We start from the raw sequence: 16,675 nt of genomic DNA on the forward strand, positions 1-16,675 counted from the left end.
GGATTTGAACTTAGATCTTCCTGAATCTGGGTCCTGTGTACTGAAGATGAATTTAAAGGTGTCTTCTTAGTAATACATAAAGTGACATTGAGGGTGTGATAAATTTGTGTGAGAGACTTGTTCGGTATGTATTAATGGGGACTATGGGATAGAAGGAGAGTTTTTAGCTGAGTATAAAATACCAGAGAAAGGGCAGTCCTGGAGTGGATCGCATATAATCTGCTTGCTTTCCTTTCCTTTCCCTTTCCCTTTCCCTTTCCCTTTCCCTTTCCCTTTCCCTTCCTTTCCTTCTTTTCTTTCTTAAAGTGGCTGCTTTCTTCTCTGTTATAAGTAAACAGGGTGTTAAATGTCTCCTTATATCACGTTTAGAAATTTTCAAATAGATGCTAATTGGAGCATTGGTCACATAATTACTAATCTAAGCTCATTCAGATTTCTGAGGAAAAGCAGAATAGGCAGAAGTAGGTTGGCCTGAGCTTTGAAATGGGAATAAGTGCATCATCATACAACATCATAGTAACCCATTGGTGTTAGGGCCATGAGAATAGATATGGTATCCTTTTGGCATTGATGTTCCATAGAATGGAGGGCAGAGTTAGGGGTTTAAAAAGTTCTCAGTAAGCTAGAATGTTGGGATAAATCTAGTAAGATAAAATTTAACCATGAGAAATGCAAAACTTTATACTTGGATTTTTAACAAAAAAGGATCAAATTTTATAACTGCAAGTTGGGCAGAAATATGGTTTGTCTAAAAGAGATCTGAGGATTTTTATAGACTGCACTGTGTGCTCAGATGTAGGTCAGAGTCATCGCAGCCAGGAAAACTAATGTGACTAGCTCCTTTAGTCCCATTTTCTGGACTAGGAAGGTGGTTTTCTTGCTATACCTATCAAACCAATTCTAGAGTTTTGTGTTCACTTTTGGGCTTAGGAATTATATTGAGACCAGTGAACCAGAGAGGAGTGGGCAGGATGATGAGCATCTTCAAGAATATTCCCTGAAAGGATTGACTGGGGAACTGCTAACATTTAGGCTGAAAAAGGCAACTCTTGAGATACTTGTGGAAGGGGAATTAAGAGTTTTTCTACTTGAGTCCAGAGGGCAAACTTAGGAACAATTGGTAGCAAATACAGAGATAATAAACTTCAAGAGGTAGTGAGTGCCCCTTCCCTGGAGATCTTTTGTTGGGGGTTTGTTTTAGTGAGGCAATTGGGGTTAACTGACTTGCTCAAGATCACACAGCCAGGAAGTGTTAATGTCTCAGGTTGTATTTGAACTAAGGTCCTCTTGATTCCAGGGTTGGTGCTCTATCCATTGCACCATCTAGCTGCTCTCCTTACTGAAGATCTTAAAGCAATTGCTGGCTAGCCATTTTGTTGGTATGGTAGGATTTTTACTCTGATACAGGTTGGGCTGGATGGCTTCAGAATTGCCTTTCCAAGTAGTAATGGGAAAATATTTTATTCTTAATAACGTCCTTCCTTTAACTACAGTTTTCATCATTTTTTTGTTTTCACAGGTGGAAAACCATGAATTTCTTGTGAAGGCATCCTTTGATCCTCACCTGACAGAGTTAAGAGAGTCAATTACTAATCTAGAAAAGAAGATGCAGGCATCTTTAACAAATGCAGCAAGAGAGCTAGGTAATAAAGGAAGATGAGCTCACTGGTGGCATTTTTAAAAATTGGGAAAGAGAGTGAATCTGATTCTTTCTATCTTGTTTACTAGCACTCGTATGCATGATTTTATAGAATTATTGAAACCCATACATCATCTCATCTATCCTTTCTTAATCTAGCTGGAGTTGTCATCTAAGTTAATGATTTCCACTGACATTTCATAATCATGTGATGATCATGTCTTAGGGGACATAGATTTTATAACTTACAGTAGTTATCATTATTCGAGAAGAGTATACTTCTAGAAGAGAAAGCTTAAAAATTTTTAAAGGTTATACAGCTTCCTAAATTTAATTTTAACTTTACTCTTGGTCATTATCAAATCCCAAGTTTTATTTTTCCATTTCTTTTCTTTTTTTTTTTATTATTGTATTAGTTTAACAACTCCTAAAAGCCTGATTGAAAAGGAAAGTGTTAGGTTATTTTTGGGCTCTCTGTAGACTTTTTGAGAGTATGTAAAAATTTGTATGCATTGTCAACTGGGTAAAGTCTACCTTTAAAATGCAGAGAAATCCAAGCTAGGTTGAAAGCAGGAAAATTTTATTGGGAGTAAAATTGGACACCAATATGGAAGCACAAAGTACAAAGGAACCTACAGCTCAGAAAAGTGGAAGAAATTTATGCTTGTAAACCGCAAAGGGAAAGTTCAGGAAGGAGTTGGGGAAAAAGAATGAATAGTCTTTCCAAGGAACAAGTGGACATATGTAGTGTTTTTCTTCTTTAATATATAATATAATGGTTTTCTCTGGGAACAGGTTTCTTGGGGAGGTTTTCAGGAGGCAGCCTTAGTTTCAGTTAAAAGTAATAATGCACCCAAGTGCAGCCAGGTGTTAAAAAGTTCAGATCTTTTATTGCTTCCTCCAAAATAGCCGGGTTAGTTTTTCTTAGAGGCCTATCTTTCTGCTTGGTTCCAAAAGCTCTTGCAGTTGTCCTTTGCCTCTGCTTTCTTCAGCCTCCAGCCAGCACAAAGGTGGAAGATGGAATAAATCTCTCTTGCCTCCAAGAGAGGGCTTCTGACTCTCAATCTCCCAGAGTGCTGAATCTGTTTGCGCCTCTGCCTCCAAGAGAGTGCTTCTCCTCTACTGAACTGACACTCCCTTCTCAATCTTTTCAACTGAACTCCCGACTGAGCCACTTCTTATATAGGTTGACTCCTCCCCTCTGAGAGAGGGATTAAAGGAGGTGTGAATTCACAAAGTTACAAAGTTAACTTTTGTGAATCTCCCATACTTGTGAACTCCAATGAGTACTTAAATACTTCTTGCTTATATGAGCTCTCTAAAGTGTGAACACAAGGATTGTATCAATTCCATTGAGTTAACACTAGGATTCTAACATCTCCCTTGAGTTATCACCTTGTTTCAAGTTGAGTTAACACTAGGATTCCAACAGACATAGAAGCAGGATATTTTGCAGGAACAGTTGATCACAAGGCTAGTTGAGGTGGTGGAGGATAGGGGGTGCACAGCTCATCAAAGTCAGGCAGCAAACACTAACAAAGATGTCTGGGGGTGAGCAAGACTTTGACTCAGTGCAGGCTCCTTTTTAGCAAACAGACTTACTGTGTCCACTGCACCTACCTGTTAAAGTAACTCATAGAAAACAGATATATTAATTTCATGGGTATTTCCAGTGTTATAATGAAACATCTCAAAGTTGTTTAAGAAATAGTAAGAGAGATAAATATATAAAGAAAGATATACCACTACAGTTCAGTTTTTCGCCTCTACATATACATATCTTTATTCTACTTGGAGAGTTGTCAATAAAACTAGTTTTTGACTAGGCAGTTTTCAGTTCCATCCACTTTCTATTCTCCCTCTTCCAACATTCATAAATCATTGATGATGAACTACATTTCAGAGTGTTCAGAATAATGTAGCCATCCATAGTTATTAGTAGTTCCTCATACTGAATCATTACCAATAAAGATTATATGTTCTGTTTAAATCTAAATAAGAGATTTTTATATTAATAAAATTGTTTTAAAAAGCCCAAGTGTTAGCACTGTGGGTTTGGCTTTAACCTTTTCAGTATATAACTATCATGATTTACCTCTAATAAATAATAATCTATAGTATACAACATAGGAGGGAACTTTATAATCTAATGTAGGTGAAATGGAATTTTCATTTATATTCCAAATATTTAAAATGATCCTTCTTTTCATTTTAAGTTGAATCTTTAAATGTAAGGTTTATAGAAAAGCCTAGGGTAGAATGACCTGCCCCAAATAGGTTTGAAATTAAACCCAAACTTTAGGGATATGTTGAACCAAAACTTGACTTATTTTCTTGTATATAGGCAAGAAGCGGAGATGTTCAATTATTTAGGAATCGAAGAATTCTTCCTGCTTCTCTGCCCTCTCTTGCTGTTCCTTTCTACTATTCCATTTAATTATAGATGACCTGTATAGCACTTTATAAACCTTAAAGTGCTATATAAATACTAAGTATCATTATCACCAATAATATTAATAAGGAAGCCTTATTCCTTATTTTGTATAGCTTTAATTCTAAAACTCTTATCCAAGGCCAGAAAAATAGTTGATACTACAATCCTAAGTAGAATGTGTAGTTTTGGCCTTATGAGAATATCCAAGAGAAATGCAAAGAGGGGAAAGAAGTGTACAGAAACTTCTTATAATATAAAAATAGTTAAGCAAAACCAAATTGATGAAGTGACCATATTTGACAGTTTACTTTGTTCTATACTTGTGATTCAAATGTAATATCTGTCCACCAAAGGGAAATGTGTCATATTCTGTTTTCTGGAACTAAGACTGATTGTTGTGATAAATTTGAGTTTAGCTGCTTTTAATGTGTTCATTTGTGTTATATGCTTTACTTTCCATTTCAAGTCTTAAGCAAACAGACATTGAAGAAGTACCAATGGTATCTAGCCATAATTCAATGCTACAAGAGAATAAGATCAGATTAACTGAGTGCCAGCTAGGTATAGAATTCTTTATGTGTATTGGGACAAAATCTAACCTGTAGACCCCAATAGGTCCTGCTTTGGAGAAGATTTCAGTTTAGAGTAAAAGACTTAGGGCTAAGGCTTAGAATATTTAGCAGTAAGCTTTACTGACATTGTCTAATTTGGCCAAGTCACTAAGCCCTCTAGACTTCTGTTTCCTCATCTTTAAAATAAAAGGATTTGACTATTTACAACATGTATTCATGAATGATTAATTAGAAAAAAACCAAAATAAAACACCTAACCCCTTTGTGGATAAAATTGCAAGAGTAATTAGAATTTTTATATTTAGGCAGGGGGCAATTTGGAAGAGGAGGCTGTGAGGGCAATTTTTTGCCATGTTAGAAAAATTATTCTGGTTAGGAGTGGAATTCCATGAGTTACTTCAGGCACTCAGAAGTAGAAGGGAGCAAAGCCTAGTTTAATGGCCAGAGCACTATGACATGTGATGCTTTATTATAATTTAAATTTCTAAAGGCTCCTTAAATCACAAGTTGTAAGTGTAGCTTGAACAACCAGTTGACTCACCCAATTATAGAAATCTGTCACCACTGTAGATTATTCCCATGAAAACTTATTCATTGAAAGTGATCTATATATCAAATTCCAAATTGTGTATTTTAGTTCTTTGAATTGAATAAAAGATGTTCTAGAAGGGAAGAATTTGGGTAATTTTACAATTAGGTGATTTGTCTTGTGTTTGTTTTGGTTCACTTGCATTTATTTGATACATTTACATTTTTTAAAAAACCACTTTTCAAAGAGCATATTTCAAGTCTACTTTCTTTTTCTCACTTAATCCTAAGGCTTAGAACCTGGTAAACACATTAAATTGGACTCCAATGCACAACTAGGATATTATTTCCGAGTAACCTGCAAGGAAGAGAAAGTCCTTCGTAGCAATAAAAACTTTAACACATTAGATGTCCAGAAGAATGGTGTCAAGTTTACCAACAGGTATGTAAATGTGTATGTTTTATTTTTAAGTTGCTGATTGTCAAGGTTGCAATATTAAGTAACCAATTTGTTTCCTCATTTTATAGTGCTATGTGGTGTTCTCTTCTTTTGTATAATATATGTTTCTCTGTGAGCAGGTTTCTTGGGGAGGTTTCTGAGGGCAGCCTTAGTTTCGGTTCAATGTAATAATCAGCCCAAATGCAGCCAGTTGTTAAAATCCAAAAGTTTATTTTCTCCTTCCAAGTCTTGTCTCTTTCCTTGGGCCCAGTTAACTTTCTTAGAGGCCTCTCTCCCTCCTTGGTTCCAAGAGCTCTTCTAGCTTGTCTTTTAGCTCTTCCAGCTTCTGCCTCTAGCTCAACTCCGACTCATGGCTTCTCAATCAAACTTGATGCTCCCTTCTCAGTCTTTTCAACTGAACTCTCCTGACTGAGCTCAGCTGTTTTTATGCTCTTTTAGAGGTGTAAACTCAAAGGTTGACTCCTCCTCTGAGAATGGGATTATGGGAGGTATGAATTTGGATATCTCATACTGAACCATGAAATCTCCCAAACATGTGAACTCTCAAAGGTGTTAACTTAAGCATTGTTTCTATCAACTCTAATGAGTTAACACCTTGTTTCAAGTTCTGGCCCATAATAGTAGTGTACATTGATTTTTTTTTTTTAAAGAATTTCTTTATTATGAACTTTGTGAAGTTCAGTAGACATGAATATTTATTTCCTTTGTCAGTGTATCTTAAAGTAACCAATCTTTAGGAATGTAAATAATTCTAAGAGGAGACAGTAATAATTTTTTTTTCTTACAGTCCCCTTGTCTCTCCTTGAATCAGTCCTCCATCTTATTCTTACCTCTTCTTTCTCTCCTTTGTTCTTGTTGAGTGAAATATACTTTGTGTGTGTGTGTGTGTGTGTGTAAGTTGATTTCCCTCTTTTGAATAGTTCAGACTGAGAGGGAGGCTCAAGTGTTAGCCACTCTCTATCCCTTTTTTGTTTGGCTGTAATGTTCCTGGGAGTTTTCATTTGGGGGTTGCTTTCAGAAGATGACCAATGATTTTTTTTTTTCCTATTTCTACTTTGAGATCTGGGTGATTTTCTTTATTAGTTCAATAGTTTTTTTACTTTCAATATTATTAATTTCTCTTTTTAATTTTAGAATTTCAAGTTTAGTAATTGATTGGGGGGTTTTAATTTGGTCTTTTTCTAGTTTTTTAAGTTGCAAGCCCAATTCATTAATCTTCTCTTTCTCTATTTTATATTCAAGTAAGCCTCTAAGGATATAAAATTTCCCCTTATTACCGCTTTGGCTGCATCCCACAAATTTTGGTATGATGTCTCATTGTTGTCATTATCTTGAGTGAAATTATTAATTGTGTCTATAATTTGCTGTTTGGGTGATTTTTTTTTTCTTGAAATATTACATATAAGGTCTTTTGGTTATGATCTTTCACCTTATCCAGTGATTTTAAATGATCTCTTCTTGAGTTATTTTGCTGGTCAATTCTTTCTGTGATATATATTTTCTTCTATGTTTTCAGTTTTTTGGCTTTATTTTAATATTTATTTTTGTCTCATGAAATGATTTCTATTTGTTCTCCCTATCTAAAGTTTCTCCATGCTCCAGTTTTCCAAATATCACAGTGATCTATCTTTCTTTCTTTCTTTCTTTCTTTTTAAATAATAGCTCTTTGTTTTTCCACATACATACAAAGATAGTTTTCAGCATTCACCTTTGCAAAACCTTGTGTTTCAAATTTTTCTTCTTCCCTTCCATAGACAGCAAGCAAACCAGTATAGGTTAAACGTGTAGTTCTTCTGAACATAATTCTACAGTCATCATTCTGCATTAAAAAAAAATCAGACCAAAAGACAAAAAAAAAAAAGAAAAGAAAAGAAAACCCCCAACCCCAAGCAAACAAATACAACAAAGGTGAAAATACTATGCTTTGATCTACATTTAGTCTCCATAGTTGTCTCTCTGGGTAAGGATGGCTATTTCCATCACAAATGTATTGAAATTGCAAGGTGATGTTTCTAAAGTCAAGGTCTGACCTTCTTAACTCAGTTAATTTTGCTGGCTCCCTTTTAACTTCATGATCAGATAGAAAGCCCTTTATCTTTTAATGTTCATTTTAAAATGACAAAAAGCCCACTACTATTACTTGTATAAACATTTTAGAATACTTTCCAAATCTGTTCCTCCCTAAACTTTATTCTATTTTGTCAGTCTGTTTCTGTTTTATATTCTTTCCCACTTAAATTCATTAAAAATGTGATGGCACTACAGTATTCTCTCTTTGCCTCCAGGATCAAATATAAAATCTTCTCTTGCTTTTAAAGTCCTTTATGCCCTGGTCCCTTCCAACTTTCCCAGTACAAAGCAATTCAGTGACTGGTTTCCTTGCTGTTTCTTGCACAGGACAGATGCTCAATTTCTTTATTTCTTTATTAGTTTTTAGTCTGTAAGGGGGCTTGTTTTTCTGACTTAGAGTTTTGTTCAAGCAAAAAAAATTCATAACCCAACATTTTTCATTGGAGAATTATAATATAGAAACAAAAATTGGGCCAGGTATGGTGAAACATAATTAAGCCAGAATTAAATTCAGTAAACATTATCTAAGTACTTAATATATTGGTTAGGCACTGTGCTGATTAATAAACTAATGGCCAACCTAGCATTTTCCTTATGAGCTGCTCTTTTTGTTCTTTGAATTTATATCCTAATGTTCATTTGTTGACCCAGAGGGCAAAAAATCTTTTTGTTGCTCTTATAGCAAAATGAATAAATAATACAGTTATTCAAAGATAATTTAAGATTTGTCACAATTCTCTGATTTTTATTTCCAGCAAATTGGCTGCCTTCAATGATGAGTACCTCAAAATTAGAGAAGAATATGAGGAAGCCCAGGATGCCATTGTTAAAGAAATTGTCAACATTTCTTCTGGTAAATATAACCAAAACAATACCAGCAATTGTTTTGCTTTAGCAAGAGAAATTTCATTTTAGTGCACAAAAAGTAGTTTTTATAACCGCATTATACAGTGACTAGTTTGTGTTATGTATTAATAAGAGGAAAACAAACTTTTTAGAAAAATATAAAATTTGATTGAAGAGAAATTTCAAGTAAAATTGACTTTTAGGCAGCTTCCTTTTCAGTAGATTATGTAGTTGAAAGTGAGGCTATTTATAGGAGAAAACTGGAAAATATATAGAAAGATTGCAAGCTTTTGTGAAACAGGTGGGGAAAAGATGACAGAATTTTAGCTGTCTGCATTATAATCTGTACAAAAAACTTTTCAATGATAATGTGTACATATATCAAGAACTGATATAAGGGCAAAGCATATTTAGTAGAAAATCTGTGTTCACATGCTGTCTTCTAGAAATTGGGAGAAAAACAAGACCATTCTTCAGCACATTGGGTTAAGTCCCTTTCTCAGTATAAGAAAGGACTTGGATAAGTGTTCCACATAAATTACTTGGATAGATTGGTGATCTGCATATTGGATGATTGTCCACATTGATGATATATCTTTAGTGGAATGGGAATCTTGAAGCCACCACCGCATCACAGACAAATTCTGGGGACCCTTTAAAATTGTAATTCTTGGACTTGGTTCCAGCAGCACTTGCACAGTCTGCCTTAAGGGGTTTTTGTTAGGAAGGTATGTATTTAGAAAGCTCTATAGACATGAATGGGTTTTGAAAGCAACTCTGTGGCAGAGAGTGTATACCTTTAGTATATATGACTCCAATCCTTTTTGATTATGAAGGAAATGCAAAATTGAAATTTATGTGTCATTTACATAAAGGGAAAATTTTATTCGCAACCATATATACTATTCTACAGGGCTTTTAAGCTGAAAATTTGAAAATTCACTGAAGATTAAATTCCACATTATGATTACTTTGTAATTAAGGAAAGTGGCATCAACTGGGATCTGTCATTAATATTTGAATATTGTCCTAACTAGGAGAATTATATATACTATGCCTGTCCCATTCAGCCTTAAGAATTTAACTTTTATTGAATATTCTAAAAAGGTAAATAAGGACTTTTTCAGTAAGTCAGTTATGAAAGAAAGGAAAAGGGACAGCATACTAATTATTATTCCATTTAAAATGCATTATTTATGACTGATTTTTTTCAAATCAATCATATTTTATGTGTTATTAAATAGACATTTATTACATAAGTTTCTAGCAGGATTATTTCTTGAATTTTGATCTACCTATATTAATTAAGCCTAATGTATAGGTAGCATTCAGTCAGGGCCTTTTTTTATTTTTAAATTTTTGGTGAGGCAATTGGGGTTAAGTGACTTACGCAGAAACACACACGTATGAAGTGTTAAGTGTCTGTGGTCAGGTTTGAATTCGGGTCCTTCTGACTCCAAGACCATTGTTCTATCCTTTGTGTTATCTGGTTGCCCCTATCATGGTCTTTTTAGAGAACTTAAATTAACAGATTTTTGTGAGTGTGGGCTTTGAGTACTCTTGTTTATTTTCATTTTTGTTGTTTTATTATGTTTAAGAAAGTGTATTCGTGGTCTAACTGGATATAATTTCTTTTTTCTTCAGTTTTTAATTGACATGTATGGTTTTGACATCTTTACTTTGAAACATCTCCCTTTCCCATCCTTATGTGGAATGTTATCCTTTTTAACAAAGGTTAGAAAAAACAGTTCAGTAAAACTCATCAATATAGCAACCAAGTCTGTCTGTTTATGCAGCATTTTGCACCTCTGCAAAAAAGAGGGAAGTACATCTTTTCTCATCTCCTTTTTGAGGTCAGGCTTGTTACTTATGTAATATTGAATTTCTATCTTTTTTTGTTCTTTGTACATTGCTGTAATCATTGTGTTGTTTTCCTGAATTTCTCAGAATTCTTTATATTTTATTTTATGGTACAATAACAGTCTACTAAATTTAGTATAGTTTAGTAACCATTATTCAATCAAAGTTTGTTTACTCATTTTTAAAGCATTAAAATATATGTAAACCCCTTTGTGATAATGGTTTCAATACCCTACTAGTTAGAGGAAGCAAGACTTAGTGTCAGAAAGACTTGGCTTCTCGTTAGCTGTCTTGGAACAAGTCGTGTAGCCTCTTATTTCCTCAAACTTCAGTTTTTTCATTTGTAAAATGAAGACTGAAGGGCCTAAAATTTGATTTCTCTCTTTCCTTCTCCCTTTCTTTTTTCTTTCCCTCTCCCTTCTCTCCTCCTACTCCCTAGTGTTTAGAAAACACTCTTTTTAGTTCCATCTCTCTTCCTTCCAGACAGAGCTCGGGGGTCATGACATTTATGAAATCTTCCCTTATTATTCCTCTACTTCAAAGTAATTTTTCTCTCTTCACATTTTCCTAGAGAGATTGAACTCTTAGACCCTATACACTTTACCTTATATTGTTATACTCATCTTTATGCATGTATCTGACACCAATAATAGATAATCCCCTTTTGAAGGTGATGACTTTATTTTTCACTTTTATCTTCAACATATTTATTATAATAAATTTTTGTGGATTGAATCAGTGGAAGCACTCAAATTGAAAAGATACTGAACTCAGGCATTTAACAGTAATTACTGAAAATTTTTTAATATTTTGAAATTTGTACCTTACTGTGTGTGTGTGTGTGTGTGTGAGAGAGAGAGAGAGAGAGAGAGAGAGATTAATTTTTCTACTTCAAATTGATTTTTAGCCTTTATTAAGAAAATAAAGTTCTGTTATTGTAAATAGGGGAGTTCATTACTTTATTTAGATCAGGGGTCCTCAAACTACGGCCCACGGGCCAGGTGCAGCAGCTGAGGACGATTATCCCCCTCACCCAGGGCTATGAAGTTTCTTTATTTAAAGGCCCACAAAACAGAGTTTTTGTTTTTACTATAGTCTGCCCCTCCAACAGTCTGAGGGACAGTGAACTGGCCCCCTCTTTAAAAAGTTTGAGGACACCTGATTTAGATAATGTATATAAATTTAGAAATGCAAATTGAACTCAGATTGGGACAATTGTGTTTCTTTTTTTGCTTTGCTATCATGTTCTATATTTATGATTAAACATTTTTTTGGGGGGGATTGTATTTTTATTTTACAGGCTATGTAGAACCAATGCAGACATTGAATGATGTATTAGCTCAACTAGATGCAACTGTCAGTTTTGCTCACGTATCAAATGGTGCACCTGTTCCATATGTACGTCCAGTCATTTTGGAAAAGGGACAAGGGAAAATCATTTTGAAGGGTTCCAGACATGCCTGTGTTGAAGTTCAGGATGAAGTTGCATTTATCCCCAATGACATATACTTTGAGAAAAATAAGCAGATGTTCCACATTATTACTGGTAAAAATTTCATTGCTTTTCAGTTTTTAAAAAAAATATTAAATTTTTTTGGAAATTATTTTTTAAAAATTTTAGTTCTTGTATTTAAACAAAAGCATATTGTTCATTGTTGTTTTGAAATACTGTTTTAAAGTAGTTTGTAATGGAATTCTTGTAAAATTCTTGTTCAAGCATTTAAAAATTCCATGCCTTTGCCCTCAAAATATTTTTATGATCTAGTACTTTGATTACCCAAAATGTTAGCTTTCTCTTTGAACTTTTTATTATAGGGACATGCTATCAAATAACTGAGTAAAGAATTGAGCAAGATCTAGGACGTAAGTTTTAGGGCATTCACACTGCCTTTGTGACTGCTCTTTGGGGTCAGTCATTAAACAGTACCCCATCCATACAGACCATATCTCTCCACAACATGAATGGAAGAGTCTTAGTAAAATGTATTATTGCAATTCAGCTCTGTTGTTTTAATTAAGAAATACAACAAGCAGGCCTCTTAATGATTCTGATTTATAAAGGCAATCTCATCAGAAATTGAGGTGCTGTTTCTTCACCACCAGTCTTAGGACATTTCTCTTGTTCTTTAATGTTTTATTTTATTTTCTTCTCCTTTATTATTTTTCAAAGAAAAATGCATGGTTTTCAACAACTGGTTTTGGACTCGACCTCTGTTATATTCAGTCTGTATTTTTCCTTTATATTTTGAAGTAGTAGAGCTTTATGTATCCATTTACATAAGGAACATTCTTTAATTACCTTGGTTAGTAATCACTGATATCTGCCATGCTTCCTTGTTCAGTCTTTAAATTTATAAAATGTTAGATGAATTCTGTATGACTTTCTAGCCTTGCTAAATTAGGGAGCACACTTTCTTTTTTTTTTTTTTTTTTTCTTTTTTTTTTTTTTTTTTTTATTTAATAGCCTTTAATTTACAGGATAGATATACATGGGTAACTTTACAGCATTAACAATTGCCAAACCTCTTGTTCCAATTTTTCACCTCTTACCCCACCCCCCCCACCCCCTCCCCTAAATGGCAGGATGACCAGTAGATGTTAAATATATTAAAATATAACTTAGATACACAATAAGTATACATGACCACAACATTATTTTGCTGTACAAAAAGAATCAGACTCTGAATTATTGTACAATTAGCTTGTGAAGGAAATCAAAGATGCAGGTGTGCATAAATATAGGGACTGGGAATTTGGGAGCACACTTTCTAATGAGAAACCCCCCTTTTTTTGGATGAAGCAATTGGGGTTAAGTGACTTGCCCAGGATCACGCAGTTAGGAAGTATTAAGTGTTTGAGGCTGGTCCTCCTGATTCCAGGGCCTGTGCTCTATACACTACTACTCTGAGACACCATTCTTTAAGTCAGACATTTTACTTCTTTCAGATGATACTACCTGCACATTATACAATATTGCCCTAATAGTAGAGAACTTGGAATTAGTTTTTATATTATATGGTTAGAATTCCCAGTCAGCTAACTTCTGTATTTTATCTACCCACTCCACAAATTTTAATTGTCTTTTTTGTTTGTTTGTTTGTTTTCAGGCCCAAATATGGGAGGTAAATCAACATACATTCGTCAAACTGGAGTAATAGTTCTGATGGCTCAGATTGGCTGTTTTGTACCATGTGAGTCAGCAGAAGTGTCTATTGTGGATTGTATCTTGGCCCGAGTTGGAGCAGGTGATTGTCAGCTGAAAGGTGTATCTACATTCATGGCAGAAATGCTAGAGACAGCTTCTATTCTCAGGTAAAGAAGTCCTAATTCTGATTTTTAAATCCTTTTTGAAATGGAAATATTGTGAAAGAGTGCCATAGGTATAAAGGAAACAAAGTTTAGCTCTCTCCCAAGACCTCCTCTCCTGAGCTTTCACCTCAAATACATTTGGTCCCTATTCTCCTGGCCCAGAACTCTACACAGATCTCTTGGCCCTTCATTCAGCTTAGAGGATTTTGAGGGTTTTTAAAGGAAAACGAATTATTAGATTGCTATTATTAATGACTCATGGAAAAGTAAAACAAACACAGCTTGAAATGGATTAATGTTCAATCCCTGACTTCTTTGTGACTCTACATATATGGCAGACCCCGAGACACTTCTTCGCCTTGTTGCCTGCCCTGCCTCCTCTCCCAATTAAGACTAAAGGGTTATTTCCTCATAAATATTCTCACATACATCTATGTGAAAGTATAATGGTTATGAAAATGCATTTAGTGGCTTGTGGTGAGTTTCAGACTTTCTTGTATTGACTCTTAGTGACATGCCAGTTATTGTTGCATTCTGCTTTTTTTCACTATTGTGTTTTAATCTCGATATTTTGTCTACCTGAAATGCCTTTCTCTATTCTCTCTAGCTGTTCAAATTCACCTGTTTGTTAAGACCTAGAAATCACTTATTTTGGAGTTTTTGTTTTTGTTTATAATAATATAATATAATAATTATATATATATAATAATAATAATGTAAAGTTGCATCTATTTTCTCTTAGCTGCTTTCACAGTTATTTTCTGTGCCTTTCATTTGGCATTGACCTATATGCTGTCTTGACACTTGTGTTGTCTTAAATTTTACTTTTCATTTGTGTATCTTACCTCCCCAACTAAATGGTAAGTTTCTTGTGGGGAGATACTGTAATGCTTCTTTGTCTTTCACTTAATAGTATTGGCTTTGCTCAAAACTATGTTATGGAAAAACTTAATGTGATTTTATTTCTTAGGTCTGCAACCAAAGACTCCCTGATAATCATCGATGAGTTGGGAAGAGGGACTTCTACCTATGATGGATTTGGGTTAGCATGGGCTATTTCGGAGTATATTGCCACTAAGATAGGTGCCTTCTGTATGTTTGCTACTCATTTTCATGAACTGACAGCATTGGCTGACCAGTTGCCAACAGTGAATAATCTACATGTTTCAGCATTAACTACTGATGAGACATTAACTATGTTATATCAAGTAAAGAAAGGTAAGATTGTGCTAATATTAATGGCAAAGTTGTATGTCCTGTGTGACCTAGGGGGAAAGACTGCTCAGGAGCTTATCATCAAATAAATATTTTTTAAGCACCTGTCATACACCAGGCATTATGCTAAGCACTGGGTATCTCTGCCCCCCACCCCCCAAAAAAAGAGCAAATGGCAATCTCTGCGCTCAGGAGTTAACATTCTACTGGGGAAGACAAACAGCAGGCAAATATATACAGTCAACGTGTTTGCAAGATTAACAGGAAATAATGGAAAAAGGATCTGGCAGAACTCTGGTTCATCTATCTGCTTTTATATCCAGGCCAGAATAATACTCCCCAAATATAAATCAGATAAGGCCACTTTTTAGCCATCAGAGAATCCACAACTTCCCTTATCAGTGTTAGTAGACTATAAGATCCTTGAAGACAAGACTATTTTGTTTTTGGCTTAGTTTTACTAGTGCTTACTGTATCACCAGCTAATGTTGACATATAGTTAGCACTTAGTTGTTTATTGAATTTAAGTGAATTTTAACTTTCCATTTGAATTACCTATTGAATAACCACAGTTATTATTATTCCATCAAATTTAGAGTTTGGACACTCCTCTTCTATAGTGAAATTAAATTTAAACTTATCCATGATTTTTTTCCCATGAATTTTTTGATCACTTAAAACTGCAGAGAGGCAAAGAAGTGTCTGAAATTATTTTGCACCTATCTTTTAGTGAATAACTTACCCCTTTTATGTTATTCCTTCAGTAAAAGTTGTCAGTGTTACCTAATAAGATCTCCAAAATCATTAATGAAGTTAATTGCTAGGATATACTTTAAAACTTTACAGTTTACACCTTCACCAGTCTTCAGAGTAACTACTTTTTTTTTTTTTTGCTGAGGCATTTGGGGTTAAGTGCCTTGCCTAGGATCATATGATGGGAAGCATAAAGTGTTAAGTGTCTGAGATCATTTGAACTCAGGTCCTCCTGACTTCAGGCCTGGTGCTCTATCCATTGTGCCACCTCACTGCCCCCAGAGTAACTACTTTTGTAAGGTTGTCTTTTAGATAGCCATGTTTGTATTTCTTTATTGGTCATTTACAAATCATTAAGAGAGACAGGATCATCACCATTTTCCCATGATTGTTGTGACTCATGGTTCAAAGGTGTTCCTTCTGAATGACTGTGCTTGAATTGATATTGTTGACATAATTACATGTATTTTTAATTGGAATTTGAGTAGTATGGTCTATTAGGAATTTAAATCGAATTACATTGTGTTTGAGCAGTGCAAGATTATAAGTTGCAGATACTAAAAAGCAGCTTTTCCAAAAGAAGACTTGGTGAAAGTAGCAATTTGTGATTTCTCTTGTCACTATTATACTGTGGTACCCTGGAGAAGCAGAGATTTCATTGATGCAAGTATTTCTTCCATCATTCCAGATTAAAACCCATTCATGCCTTGTTATGCTATATGATCCTTATCACCATTCTCCCCATAAGTCATCCAAAGAGGATCTGTGCAGTGTTTTGGAAGCTTTCCTCTAGGCTCATTTCATTGTTATCCCTCTTCACTATATGGATTTCCATCTGCTTTTGTAATCCTGTATTTTTTGGATGATATCTTTTATATTATCCTTGTGCATAAGTTATACTTAAAATATATTGTAGCTTACTTCCATCTACTATGCGTATCTGCATTGCTGTTTGGATCACTCACTACTTTTGGATTACTTGGAGATTG

General features: G+C 34.5%; 1 protein-coding gene across 1 annotated transcript in view; it reads left to right on the top strand.

Moving 5' to 3' along the window:
- Window positions 1–16,675, top strand: part of MSH2 (mutS homolog 2) — a 67,379-nt gene that overhangs the window by 44,556 nt on the left and 6,148 nt on the right. The window contains exons 9-14 of the mRNA XM_031950444.1: window positions 1,520–1,643; window positions 5,465–5,615; window positions 8,459–8,556; window positions 11,710–11,955; window positions 13,517–13,721; window positions 14,689–14,936. Of these exons, the coding sequence (XP_031806304.1) occupies window positions 1,520–1,643; window positions 5,465–5,615; window positions 8,459–8,556; window positions 11,710–11,955; window positions 13,517–13,721; window positions 14,689–14,936 (1,072 nt within the window). The remainder of the gene's footprint in view (window positions 1–1,519; window positions 1,644–5,464; window positions 5,616–8,458; window positions 8,557–11,709; window positions 11,956–13,516; window positions 13,722–14,688; window positions 14,937–16,675) is intronic.

This window comes from Sarcophilus harrisii, chromosome 2, assembly GCF_902635505.1.
Source record: "Sarcophilus harrisii chromosome 2, mSarHar1.11, whole genome shotgun sequence".
NCBI classification, from domain to species: domain Eukaryota; kingdom Metazoa; phylum Chordata; class Mammalia; order Dasyuromorphia; family Dasyuridae; genus Sarcophilus; species Sarcophilus harrisii.